This window comes from Petromyzon marinus, chromosome 8 (assembly GCF_048934315.1).
Source record: "Petromyzon marinus isolate PM22_M1 ecotype Great Lakes invasive population chromosome 8, UKy_Petmar_22M1.pri1.0, whole genome shotgun sequence".
Classification (NCBI taxonomy): Eukaryota; Metazoa; Chordata; class Hyperoartia; order Petromyzontiformes; family Petromyzontidae; genus Petromyzon; species Petromyzon marinus.
The window spans coordinates 8,657,238-8,671,452 of record NC_133674.1 but is presented as its reverse complement, the minus strand read 5'-3'; the positions used below and the strand labels follow the sequence as shown (position 1 = coordinate 8,671,452).

The 14,215-nt window shown below is 46.3% G+C and overlaps 1 protein-coding gene across 1 annotated transcript in view; it reads right to left on the bottom strand.

Annotated features, from left to right (window-relative positions):
• LOC116940194 (pyroglutamylated RF-amide peptide receptor-like) overlaps window positions 1-12,468 on the bottom strand; it is a 48,650-nt gene extending 36,182 nt beyond the window's left edge. Inside the window, exon 1 of the mRNA XM_032949590.2 lies at window positions 5,160-12,468. Coding sequence (XP_032805481.2) covers window positions 5,160-5,490 — 331 coding nt within the window. The 5' untranslated portion in view covers window positions 5,491-12,468. The remainder of the gene's footprint in view (window positions 1-5,159) is intronic.
• Between the last annotated feature and the right edge of the window lie 1,747 nt (window positions 12,469-14,215).

Genomic DNA, 14,215 nt, shown 5'->3' with positions numbered 1-14,215 from the left:
CAATTGGTGTTCTCTCTTTGGTGACAATGACCATAATCTTCTATCAGTAGCAAGACAGTTATCCCGTAAAGTGACACTCATCTGCCATCAATACCAATACAAATACCCGCCATTCGCAACTAAATAACGGTGACGTCACCGTGGCGCCCGTGCCAGGCAAGGTACACTTTCAGGCCGCGTGAAGTGTCGAAGGCGCGCTGACAGGAGGTCTCAAGACAGACCCAGGTTCCATGGGTTGGCTGACTGAGATGTCTGGTAGATGCACCAGCTGTACCCCTACTGTGCCAACTTGCTGCATTCGAACCGCCCGGTGCCCTGCTCGTTGTTGTGAGCGTCGCTCTTCTGCCGTCCGTTGTTGCTGGATGGTGACTGCCTCCAACTGCCCAGTAGCGTCCTTCACGAGCCTCTTGACACCGCTGGTACTAGTTGTCGGCAAGTCCATTCAGCTCCACATCCTCCCGTACCGCATCAGTCCATCTCTTCTCCAGCCCATGTTGTGCCCATGAAGCCCCCTCTATGCGGTCAAACAGAAGCTGCTTGCGCATGCAGTGGCTGGGCATGAGGGCTATATGAACTATTCAACGCAGCCTTGCCTGCCGGAGGAGCTCACTGATGGGAATGTATCCAGCCTGATTGTAGGTATGCCAGCCTGAATGTTTCTAACCGGCGCAGATGTCCCATTAAAGGGGTCGACCCTTCACAAGTGTAATGACATGATGACACCTGCTGGTTGGTAAAGGGAAGCACGTGTACGGGCACCACTAAAACATCATACAATCCCAAAGGGAGAGGATTCTGAGCCAAGGGGTAGGGGCGGGGCTGGGCGAGATACTCCGGGAACCTGCGGGAAGGTTCCACGAGAGGGCGTGGCCAGAGGCGGAGCCTAGCCGCGCCTGTGGCAATACAAGCGGGGGCGGAGGAGGACTCTGGATCGATGTGTGGAGTCTTGGGTCCGGACTGCGTCGCTGCTCGCCGTCATCTCTCTCCGTCGTCCGGCCACGTGGCGGATCTCCTGCCGAGTTCCACCACCCTTACCGGCACGCCGTCAGCCAGCAGCATGGCCGGGAGTGGACGGGTGGAACCACGCCGGATGATCGACCATGTGTGTAGCCTGCAGGGACGCTAACATCTAAGTGTGGTACTCGGAAAAGGAAGAAGATAGAGTTGGCCTGTGTTGTGCCTGCGTGTGAAATTTAGAAGAGTACCCTCTACACGATGTGTCGCGGAAGTCGCTCATTACACAAGCATAGAGAAGGGAGGGCATGCCTGTGGCCGAGGAGACCTGAAGATTCGCGCAGAGCGACATACCAGGTAGCTTCAATACAGCATTACGCAGCCGATTGAATGATAATGCCGCCCGACTGATTCGGAGTGAGACCTCTGGTGTCAAACCGGAGCTGGTCATAAGCACACTGCCCAGGTATGGGAAACTCTCCACTCTTTCCACAACTGCTCCATCACCAATGGGAAGCTGAGGTGGTGGAGTGTTTGGTGGCACAAAATACCCTGGCAGGTGCTTAGTTTTAGTGGGGCTGATGGTGAGACCCCACCGCTTAGTGGCACACTCCAGGTTCAGCAGCAACGCCTCCAACTCCTCCTCTCAGCGAGCAGCAATCAACAGATCATCAGCATACATTACATGGATGACCAAAATGGAGCCATCCCTTGACCGCACCCGGGAATCAATCAGCATCTCATTGTAGATGTTCCAAATGCAAATTCCTCTGGAACAGCCATCGAAGCCTTCACCAACTACGTGTTCGAAATAGATGTTAAATAATGTGTGAACCAGAGGACATCCCTGTCGCACCCCAATGTGAACAGGGAATGACTCTGACTCCCAGCCACGTAATTGTACCCGGGCCTGCCATCATGAAGGTCCTTAATGATTGTGAGGAGAGAGCCATGGACTCCGAAAGCCCGAATAACTGCCCACAGCCCTGCCCTGTTGATGGTTTCATAGGCCTTGACCAGTTCAATGAAGCAGAGATGTAGGTCTTGTTGGAATTCCCTACACTTCTGCTGTAGCAGACTGACAGAGAATATGGCATCCGTGCAGGACTGCCCTTGTCTGAAACCACATTGGGGCTTTGCAAGCCTCTCAGCGTGCCTGGCAAGCCGATGTTGAATAGTCCTTGCTAAGACCTTTTCCTCGCAGTGAGAAAAGAGATGCTCCTATAGTTGTTACAATATGTGTGGTCCACTTCAAAAACAGCGTCATTACTCAGTACGGTTATAAAATTGGCATGCAGACATGTAAATATGCTTTCATCCATCAGTTGGTTGAAATAGCTTTGTACGCTTTTCATGGATCTGTTGGATCGTGAGTGTCAAAATAGAATAATTGCTATTCTTGAAATGAATGAATCCCCCCACCCCCTTAGAAAAAAATGGTCAGAATTAAATATAGTACAGTATACATAAAGAAAGAGAGTGCAGACGACACAGGACAAATGCAATAGAAAGAACGAGATAGACAATACAGACGAGCCAGAACGAATGAGACAGACAAAGAGAACACACGAGAGAGAGAGAGAAACATATACAAGCCGGTGAAAATGAGCCGGACGGAACACGCTAGTCCATGGACAAGATCAGAATTGGCACCGCGTGAACTATAGCGGTTGTTCAAAGCGATGTGTATGGCCAATACATGTGGGTTATGGAATAACGTGCTAATAATAACGAGCAGTTTGTAATAATGCACACGTGTCAACAACACAGCCACGTTTGGCCATCTCAGGCAGTGCCTACGAGGGCATTATCCGACCTAAGGACATGGCTTAGTCCATGCACGCACGAAGAACATATTTGTTCCGTTCATCTCCCTCCATTGTTTGTCAGCTGTGATATCACAGGCCACGCTCAGTCACAGACAATTCAATCGATTGTAGGTTGTTCCTGGGAATTGCTCGATCTTAGTGAAACACGCCTGATTTTACTGAGACATGCCTGATCTTCAAAGGAGTATGACTGATGCGTTCATGAATGAGCTTGGATCTATATTGGGCTCTACCTCGGAACGAAACATCTCGGAGCAAATACCGCCCGCCGCCCGTTGATAGCTTTCTCAGCTATGGCATTCGACTGTCAATGTGGGGTGAAGATTGCCACGTGAGATATTTGTGGACAATCCATTCTTTCCGTGTGCAAAATTGAGCCGAGATTGAAATTGTAGAATGATGGGGGGGAAACTAGGAGAACCCAGAGGAAACCGATGAAGAATTGAGGGAGAACGTACAGAAAACAGAAAGGTGCTCTGGTCGGGAATGGAATCGAAGCCTTTATTTTACTCTGCTAGCCGATATTCATGAAATTCATGTCTATTTTTCAAGGATGCATTCATGAAGTTTCCTTGTGCAATTCTGATGTTCGTGGGGGGGATAATCTAGTATCGGTAAGATTCGTGTCCGATGTTCATGAGGTTCATGTCTAATGTTCACGATGTTCGTGTCTAATGTTCCCGGTTCACGTCTGATCCTCGGGAGGCTCATATCTGATGTGTTTTGGTCGCATCCAATGTCCCTGGGGAATGTATTTTATTCCCAGGGGGGTTATGACTGTTGCTCCCCAGGGCAAGTAGAGGTTCTGTAATAGGGACAACGGCATCTCTACAGCAGTAGAGAATGCATGCGCATGTGGGGAATTGTAAATACTCAGTTGCCCGGGGTTGTGCTTCACGCGACAACCGTGAAAGCATTTAACAGCAGCGGAAGCGTTCTCCGTGGCACCATCTCGGAAGAAGTGGATAATTACTCGTGTCCAAAGTACAAGAGAGATTTAAAAAAAAATAATCCAGTAGTGGTGGTGGTGGTGGGGGAGAGGAGGAGGCTAGTGGTGGGAATGAGTCCCAAGAACGTCCCTGTTTACCCTTACTGTGAAAGTGACGGTTCGCAGGATAAAACGTCAGTTGTGTGACGGTTAGAATGTGAGCCTAAACATGATGTATGTTGAAATTATTTTTTTTAAAAACATTACAAATACACAAATTCTAATTTTCAAACGGTAATTTACCACCCTTTGTCAATACACTGTTGGATGAAGGCCACCCCACGCCGAGTCGGCCTTGGGGGGTTGTTTGACCATACTTCAGCACATTTTTCAGTACAAAGGGCGTGCGCGGTGAACTGATACGTTAGCAATCGCCATATTCGAATTTCGGTCGTGAAGCTTAGAACACACTACGCCAAGCAGAACATTTTATATTCGTTTACTATTCAAATATTATTGTCATAAAATATTAAAGTAGCGTTAAAGCCCACATTATACGAGCGCTAGTATATGCAGCGCACGTCTGCAATCCACCACTGTGGAACTTAGGGTTGAAAGATCATGTTGATTTGAATAATTGATAAAGCAGCTGAACTGCAGGGTGGCCAGGAGATGTCAGTAGAGCCGATGCGTTCGTGAACTCGTATCTGCACGCCTGTAAATGTTTATTATTCATTACACTTATTTACTAAGGAAAGCCTCATTCAGGAGGGTCCTGCCAAGTTTACGCAGCAGAGGTGGGGGAGGGGAGAGGCGATAAATGCATATATACCAATTACTGGCGAAACGTCGTACTCAGATTGTAAATGTTGTGGCTTGGCTCTCCAACACACCGGTGTGCTGCACTAGTGACGAATTGGCCACGTTCTGTTTACGTGACAACCCTTACTAGTTGGCTGTGTCGGATGGTGGCGGGTTTTAACGACACATTTATATGTTTACGCGATCTAACCCCCAAAACACCCCTCTATTATGGATGATATTGAATGCATGCGTGTTAAACCGATATTCAAATTGAGTAATTTGGGGGTCATTTTTCCAAATTAGAAAATTTGGATCACGAGGCAGGGCACACAAAGGCCTACTTTTGCGAGAGACGTCACGGCATCTTTAACATCCACTGTGAAGTAAATAGCGCGTATTTTTACGGCCTTTACACCCGTATAATTATTCAGGGCGGTCGCTAGATTCAACATGCAAATCTCCGCAACAATTGCGAACGTGCTATCGCTACACCATGTAATCGCCCCATGAGCATTATCTGGATAATTGCATTGTAGCAGGGACCCTACTAATGAAAAGTATTGAGACTTAGCGATGCTTTGATGAACGCACGACATCGTTGCTCGTGAAAACACAGCTTGTGCAACGCGGAGTGCGATAGTTACCTGCGATCCAGTTGGAGAAAAAGTTCTGCATGAGCGTGATGGGGATGCAGAAGACGGTGATCATCAAGTCGCTGACGGCCAGCGAGCACACGAACACGTTGGCCACGGTGTGTAGAGCCTTGCGCCGAGCCACCACGAAGATGACCAGCGCGTTGCCGGAGAGAGCCAGCGTGAAGACCAAGGCGCCCACCACGGCGAACGCCAGACGGAGCGGCTGCGGCAGGTGAGGCACGTACACCATTGGCGGTAGATGGTACGCTCTGATGAACTCCTCTCGAGTCATGTTGTTGGCCAGCAGCAATCGCTCCAGCAGTTGCGCGGTGATGTTCATGATCGCGTGCCCAGGGAACCCGGTCCTCCCTGGCCTCTGCAAGACGTCGTCACTCGCTATTATAGCTACCTGTGGGGTGGGGGTGGGCGGCAGCGCACACGGATTGGAAAGTGGAGGTTGTGACGCGGCGCGACACGAAGGCGATCGGGGAGAGCGAGGAAGATTTCAGCACCGAGAAAGGCTCACCCCAACCCCTGAGCCGACAATATGCACCCCACCCCTCCCATCTCTTGCAGCGGTGGCGCCACATCGTGGAGCCAACGAAAACGATTTGGGAGTAGGGTTTTCTGCCAAAAGTGCCCGTGGGCTATGATCATTGAGTTCCTGTAGAGTCTTCATGAAACGACTATGAGACCCGCCTGTTACGTTCCACTTCTCGTGTTTTTTCAGCATATTGCCGCTTCCTTTAAATTGGGCGCTCCATTCGAGCGCGAATGTTCCGCCTTTGGCGCCGCTGATACATTCAGAGTCGCCTCGAGAACGTGGTAACGACTGAGCCTGAACGCTCAGCACCACGGACAGCGACGTGCGGAAATGTATTGCGCAGTGGATTTTTATTATTATATATTGCCGACCGCGTACTCGCTTCTGAGATCAGATTCAGAATCTTTACATATCCTGGACAAATACGATATTCCATTAAGGTCTTGTTCATTGATATCGAGTCGGGGCGGTTCAAAAAGTTACAACAACAAACAATACAAAAACGTGCTCTCTGGTTATTTCGGTAAAGTCACGTAGATAGAAAAAATAACGTGACTTTACCGAAAGAACCAGAGGGTATGGATTCCTGCAGTCACGAAAGCTTCAAATCAAGACTGAATACAAAAACGATCCGAGTGCAAAGTATAGGAAACGTAAGCAAAGCACGATAAATAAATACAACTAAACTATATATTTTTTTATTTTACCAGGTAAGGTCCACTGAGCTATATAGCTCTTTTTCAGAAGCAACCTGGCCACAAATGATGGCTCAACGAAGTGACTTATCATGTGGAAACGTATAGCGGCCAAATACTCTAAACGCGTGTTTTATAAACGTGGAGGGAAAATACGGAAAAACCCGGAGAAAAAAATCCACGCTAGCACGGGGAGAACATGCAAGCTCCAAATAAACAGGCGACAGGGTCGGGATCGAACCCAGGGCCCTCTGCACACCAGGCGAGGGAGATAACATCACGCCAACGTGGCGCCACTTGAATAAAGACAAATAAAGTATATTCTTAGCTCTTTCGGTAAAGTCACGTTGAAGGGAAACAATAAAATAATAAAATATATATAAAACAATAAAAATTCTCACGACGTTTCGACCATAACACAAAACGGCCGTCATCAGGTGTGAAAAAAAACGTCGTGAGAATTTTTATTGTTTCAAATATATTTTATTGTTTCCCTTCTAAGTGACTTTACCGAAAGAGCTAAGAATATGAATTACTGCAGTCACGAAAGCTTTAAATCAAAAAATAAATAAAGTATATAAGTTAAAATTGCAAAAGTACACGTTAAGAGCTAGTCTTGGCATTTGAACAAACTCGCGGAACAAAACATATTATTGTAGTAAGTACACTTCATTTTAAAAGGCACGAAGGGCAAGACAAATATTGTCCACCTTTACATGATTATTCTCGCGTACCTCTTGACGAGAGCTCACGTAGCCACAGGGGTTCGCGTCCCACAGTTTGAAAGCCGCCGGCTAGTATAGTGTATACAAAACAGCATGGGGTTATACGATATGTAGAAGCTAGTCTATACAAAGTACAAACGTCAACAAACGGAGAAGGGTACTACACTTCATTTGAAAATTAATGATTGCAGGTCATGATAACTCGAGGTCAAGGTAAGTTTATATTCTCTACACACATACAACTTGGGAAATCGTGTGTGTAACAAGATGCGTGTACAGCCTGGTTCCCTCCATAGTCAATAAAGTACTGTTCATTAAGATGTTCACAGTGGTCGCCTCATGAACACAATGGTTCAAGGGTATACATCTGTAACTTCCACCGATTTCCCAGGTGAGCTAACGGGTAGTGAGCATCGCTTCAATCTAATTTGAGCATGGACTTTGCATTATGTGCATGAAACACTCTATACAACGATTTGGCTTGAACCGAGCATCAGTGGCACATGATAGGTGGAGTCTGGAAATATTGTTAGTAAACAAACCTAAGATTGTGTATCTTGTACATAGCGTTAACTCCTCCCGCGTCTTGTTATTCCCTGCATTAAACGGTACTTACCCTCCAGTATAAAGCAATACACACAAATACAATAAATTGCCTAATGTGATAAACAAACGCGTTAACAGGCCACTTTATTAATTCTTGTCTTAAAGCTTTCGTGACTGCAGGAATTCATGTTCTTTGGGTCTTTCGGTAATATCACGTAGATATGTTCAAAAAATAATAAAATAAGCAAAAAACTACGACGTTTCGATCGCAACACAAGCGATCGTCATCAGGTGGAAAAAGGGGAACGTTCGCTTGCGTTGCGATCGAAACGTCGTAGTTTTTTTCGTTTAGTTGATTATTCTTTGAACCTATCTACGTGACTTCACCGAAAGACCCAAAGAATGGGCCACTTTATTGAATCGTATTTCTAGGTTGTTGTCGTTGTCGACCGCACTATTTTACATCACACTATTTAAGCTGAATTATTGAGATGTATTATGTTCCGACAAAACCAGAAAACAACGGAACACTGTCACGTGAATATCTCAATGCAAATGGAGCATTGGTTTGACAGTATCCTGCATGCGTCCCTGTGAGCATTGTCGGCTGTTGAACCGACGGGAGAACAGAGATTACCAAATGTGTTCATGCGGAACGTGGCGAGACAAGCAATCTGAAGTCGCGTGAACCCCGACACACGGCTGCAACAAAGGTGCACCAAAAGAGTCACAATGCGTTTCGCCAACGAGCACATGACCCGTGTCTTTGTTGAAGGCCGCACAAGAGCTCTTGAATAACTTTTACATTCATGGTTAGAGATGCGACGAAGCCATTGCGTCTCACGTACAGATAAAATGGCATATCCCTTGTTTCCATAGGAACTTGTTGCAATGCTTTCAACGGGTTTGAATCATTCCAGCGGCAAAAAACACTCTTGTTATGGTACATTTTGTTTCCAATTTATATATTGCTGGGATAACGCGGGTTCAGTGGGTACACCATTATTACGCTTTTAAAGCTCTAGACTAATGCACCAGGATGCAAGTAGCTGTAAATTCCCTAACCATAACAATAATCGTAAACATATAATAGCAACAAGCTTGCCACATCACAAAGTGTCATTGGTTGAGAGGTTTGTCATCATTTGAGTGTTTCTAATCTGTAGCAGACTGTCTACAATTAAATATGAATGTCACTTATTATTCTGGCTGACGTAGGTGTAGAGCAAAAACGAAAATGTTATTTTAAGGCAGTTGAGTCAGACAGATAAAGTATTTGCATCAGGAGTATATAGAAGAGCGTATCGCTGTGATGATGTCTCCTTCGTATTTGTGAATCCGGCAAAGAGTCATCATATATTTCATGGTCTGTTCTGGGTGACCACAGTCGCACACCAGAGAATATGGCACAATTACCGAAGCAGGACCGATTTTTGCATAGCAATGTAAAAGCACAATTGACTGAAGCTTAATTAACATCTTCATAATATATGTAAGGACATCAATGAGCCGTTCTAGGGCGATAGTGGGTGTACTATACATAAGGGCTCACTAGAGGGCAGATCCAGATGTCACGGAGGTCGGGTCAGGACATGACAGTCTGGGTGAACCCGCGAGAGCACGTGACCGGACGTTGGGGGGGCACGGGGACCCCCAGAAGGGGGCAAGCGGGCCACGTGATGTGGACCCAGAGTCTCCGCGAAGGCTCGAGAAGGGGGGCGTGACCAGGGGTGGAGCCCGGGTCACGCCTCAGAAGATATAAGCCGAGTCCTGAGAGAGAGCGTGACTGCTCAACACGGGAAAGAAGTCTCCTTCTTCGATCCTCGCTCTTCGGTCGCCGCACGCGACGAGCCGACGACGTGTTGGCTGTTCTGGTTCAACCACATAGATATTCCGTTCAAGTGGTTAGGTGGTTAGGGATGGTGGTCACCACTTTACGCAGTTAGCCCGTGATGTACATAGTCGCTCGGAATGTACATAGTTAACTTTGGAACGTTGAGTAGTGTTGGTTGTGTTAGTAAATAAACTTGTTGCCTTCAAGTCTTGGTGTGCGCCTGATTAGAACCCATTACATATGTACACTGGCTCCCGGCCATGGCAAATTGGGGCTTGAATAATGTCTGATGTTCATCTTCCAATTCTTTTAAAATTGCATTTTTTTTCATGACGCTGTGTTTGAAGTGATTCTGGGTACCTAAATGTGTCCCAAACTTATTTCTCATCTCGTGTTTTTTTTGTCTTTTCCCCCACGTCATTTCCCACCTCACTCACATGGTCAAAGCGAAACCGAGTCTGATGGTATCAGACTCGGAAGACAGACAGCGTCAATTTTCTAAAACCACCACTCACGCGTAACAACAGCAACATTTTCTTGGTTCTTTCGGTAAAGTAACGTAGAAGGGAAATAATAAAATAAAATAAATACAAAACATAAAATAAAAGTATCACGACGTTTCGGCCACAACACAAGTAGCCGTCCTCAGGTGAAGAAACAGAACTGTCGGAAAGACAGCGCTCCAATGAACACTTTACCGAAAGAACCAAGAAGATGAATCCCTGCAGTCACGAAAGCTTAAAATAGAAATGAACGGCAACATTTTCACGCTGGACCATGAAAATGGAACACAATGGTCTACTAGAGCAAATGATGTCGGTGTGACCAGGCTCCGCTGGCAGTGCGTTCGCGGTGACATATAACGCCTTTATCAAGGACAATTTTTCCGCCGCCGCCGCTCACTGCCATAAACAATCACTTCGCCCCGAGAACACAAACATCACAATGGCAGCTACACAAAGGTGCATTTTGTCTTTCACATAAAATGTGAAGCGATTGAATGAACGTATGCATGTTGAACCTTTTTCCCACCGTACGTAGCTAACCGCGCTAATCGGAGGTGCGGGGGTGAATGTTTGACTGCGCGTATATTTATGGATGCATGCATGTCCGTTTGTGCAGGCTTCGAGTTATAACTGCAACATTGGGGTAAGCCTCCTTCTAAATAGTAATGTGTGTTGTACGCTAATGCAAAAACGTTGTGTCTTTTTGTCATCGTGCATTCCGAAAATAATGTTTGTTCTCGCTTGAATGTTCCGTGAAATTATTTAATGTTGGGAAAATCGGCTTGGATAATATATGTCTACTACTGAGTGAAGTAATAGGAAAATTATACATTTGTTGTTATTGGGAAGTACAGTTAAGGAAAGTGACGTGGAAATAGACCATCACAACATAATGTTGCTCTGTAGTTCCTTCGGGGCATCTGGTGACATTTTGGTGTCACACGTGGCTCAATTCTGCTATGTAAGGTGTAGATATTTCAGTTTTTGGTCTTTATAGGGGGGCAGATCAGGGGCATCTATGCGACAATTTCCATTGTGAGTTGGTGGCAGGGTTGAGAGTTAAGACGTCTCCAAGCTCCTTGGTTCTGTGACTTATTTATTGTGATTCTTGTTTGTGGGTACCTGTAAATGCTTGCACTGGGGATATTGTGTTTGGCTCTAATATCCTTAACAGCATCGACCACACCCTCCTCAATCAGTAAGTCTCCGAACTTTTGAACATGTGTGTTCGTCCACGAGAGCCAGTCCACTTCCCTGGTTTTCTTATGCTGCTGGAAGGATTCCCCCAGATGATCGGATGGGAATGACATGCTAAGAGGGATACATATCTGCTTTTGGGTGTTTCTCCAGGTCTAGATCGTGTAACTGCTTGACGCCAGGGGTTCATGAGGTTGGCAGGTTTGTCTTTTGTGAGGGAAAAATTATTCCGGTTAGGTTCCATGGAGCTAATGAGGCGTGTTCCTCTTCTTTTCAGATACCTCGTACTGTTGGGTTCATCCAGTTGTTTTATATCATGCTAGCTTTACTACCCGGCTTCGCCCGGGACTTGGATTCAGCACGCCCGGCCGCCTTTGTCTCCCCAGTGGCGATGTTCACACACCACAGCAGTTACTCGTTTGAGGCTGAGTCGACCTAGGGGAGACCCAGTACCGGTTCAAATAATCGTCGCCGGTGGTGGCCGTGAGCGGGTCGCCGAGTTCGTAGCGCGGCGCGCTAACCGCTACACTACAATGCGTGACGCTTCCACGTGTGCGGGTCACGTGACAGATTTGACGTCACAGCTCACTTGCCGTGCAAAAATATACGCATTCTTGAGCTCCCCCCCAAAAAAACACAAAAGTGTATTTTTTATAATTTTTGCATGGTGTACAGTCTGGAAAGTACCTACATGGCAAATTTAAAGTTTGTTGTATGTCGGGAAGTACACTAAACATTGTGAACAGTCACACATAATCACAACTTTGCCTTTTTATATATATGGAGATGTGTTCAGAACGCGAGATAGTATGTATTGCAGTATGTGAGAGATAGGCCTCCTTTTTCTATTCGTGAGGACATATTTTGGCGTAGAAATGTGGAAGTGTAGTTTTTTTTAAGGCTCTTGGAATTGTGGCCGGTGACCATTCGCAGATGGTAACGAATATTGGGTAGAAAAATAATAATAGGTTTGACTCTTTCTGGCAATATAACAGGTGTTAAGATGTCCAAACACAAAATAGATACATTTGCAAGGCATCACGTCTGCATTAACCACACGTACTTATGGTGAGCATGTTTTAACTTCTTGTTGTAAAGAAAGTCGATTTGATATCGCCTTCTGGGTCAGATTGGGATAAGGACTCCCAAGGATTTGATGTGAGGAGTTCCAACGAAAGGAGCAGACCGTGGCAGAGGTGAAATTGTTTTTAAACATGTAACGCTTGCTATTTACTATTTCACATTCAGTCGTGTAAAAAAAGACAATTAAGTTATCGTCTTCAGGGTTTCCCCCCCCCCCCCCCCCCCATCTAAATTGGAATTGGGCTAGAAGCATTTCAAAACGAAGCAAATGATTTTGTGTTCGGTTTCACCGTCCCAATTAGATGGATATCCCGGCATCTCATTGGCTGATTTAAACCACCCCCCCCCCTGGGAGCGCGACGGGTGAAGAAAACGTGGAATAATTCCACCCTGGCCAATAACAAGCTGCCACTTTAAGCCAATTGCAAATAATCTCAACACAACGGTAAATAACACTGCCTTAAAAGGAAACAAATAGAAAATAGGCAACGTTCCGGGCAAGGGCCCTTTTTCATAGTTGAGTGTTTTAGTTATTTGTGCTTGTACGCCACTGCCAAACGCAGCATCACCAAACAATGCACTTGTCAGCAATATTTAGTGCTACGAAAGATTGTTCGAAACGTCGCCAATAATATACATGTATTTTCCATTAAGGGAGTGTTGTTGACGAATATACGTTGAGATTAATTTTATTAGCATTGCAAAGCGCAATGCAAATGCCCCCATCCCCTTGTCCTACCCTCCCCACCTTCTCAATGCCAACACTGCTCCACCAGCCGCTATGAGGGTGTATGTGTTCCATGTACGCATATGCCAGTTAACAAAGATGCTCTCTTCATGTGTTTTAATGCAAGGAAAGACGTAACGTCTCCACTTGCACATTCGATATCGCACCACGTTGCATTGGGTGAATGGTAACCACACTGGAGCGAGATGAGGAAATGAGACAACGTGAGCTTGCAGCATCCAAAACAAAAAGCCTCAAAATTATCTCGTGCATATTTGGAGCACGAATTCACTCGTCACTCTCACCGGCACGCGGAGCCGCTTCTGCATGCATGAACGCGACGAGCTTCGAGTGCCGATTCGTTAAATCCGCTATAAGCTGAATATTGCCGGCCTAATGAATATTGACTCAGCGGTTTCACTTCAACTTGCATTTGCTCACTTCACATCCTGTGAGGCCGTCGGTGAGCTGAATGCATAAGCAGCAGCCACAACATTGTCATTTAATGCGTTGTAACGTGCGTAATAATTGTAAGAGCCTCATAAACAAACACGCTTTAATGTGCAGGTTTGCTGTGACCTTGTAAGACCGAGCCATGTACCCAGTAGACATGTAATGTTGAATGCCAATGCCCCCGCGCCTCCCCAACCAACGTTGGTTCAACGGTTTTCAACCGTGTACCAATGTTGGCCGAAAGTTGCATGTTTACTTCATAGTTGTGTTTTTGCTGGGGGTATATGTATTGTTTAACATCAATAATCTGCATGCAATAACGATGATTTGCATACAATTTGAAACCAAAGTGGCTACTTATGTTGCACTTATGTACAATTAATCGTCCCGTTATCATGGTGGTGGGGTCAGTGTGTTCCAATGACCCTCAGAGCGATGTCGTCTGGAGTCTCGTGCTCCTGGTAGGGTCTCCCATGGCAAACAGGTCTGGGGGGAGGTTCCAGACAAATAACGATCCAAAACAAAGCCCCTTATGAGTGGTTCTGAAACGTACAAATCGGAGAACCTGGCCCAGACAAGATATACCGGGACACCCCATTGGAGCCACACCTGGGGGTGGTGTTCGCCTGCAAGCACCTGGTGGCCCCACGTGTTGCTCCTGTGGGCCCACCATTTGCAGGACGAAGGTTGCCAGTATGGCAGGGAGAGGGATGGTCTCGGACGGACTGGACCTTGGCAATGGACACTAGCTATTG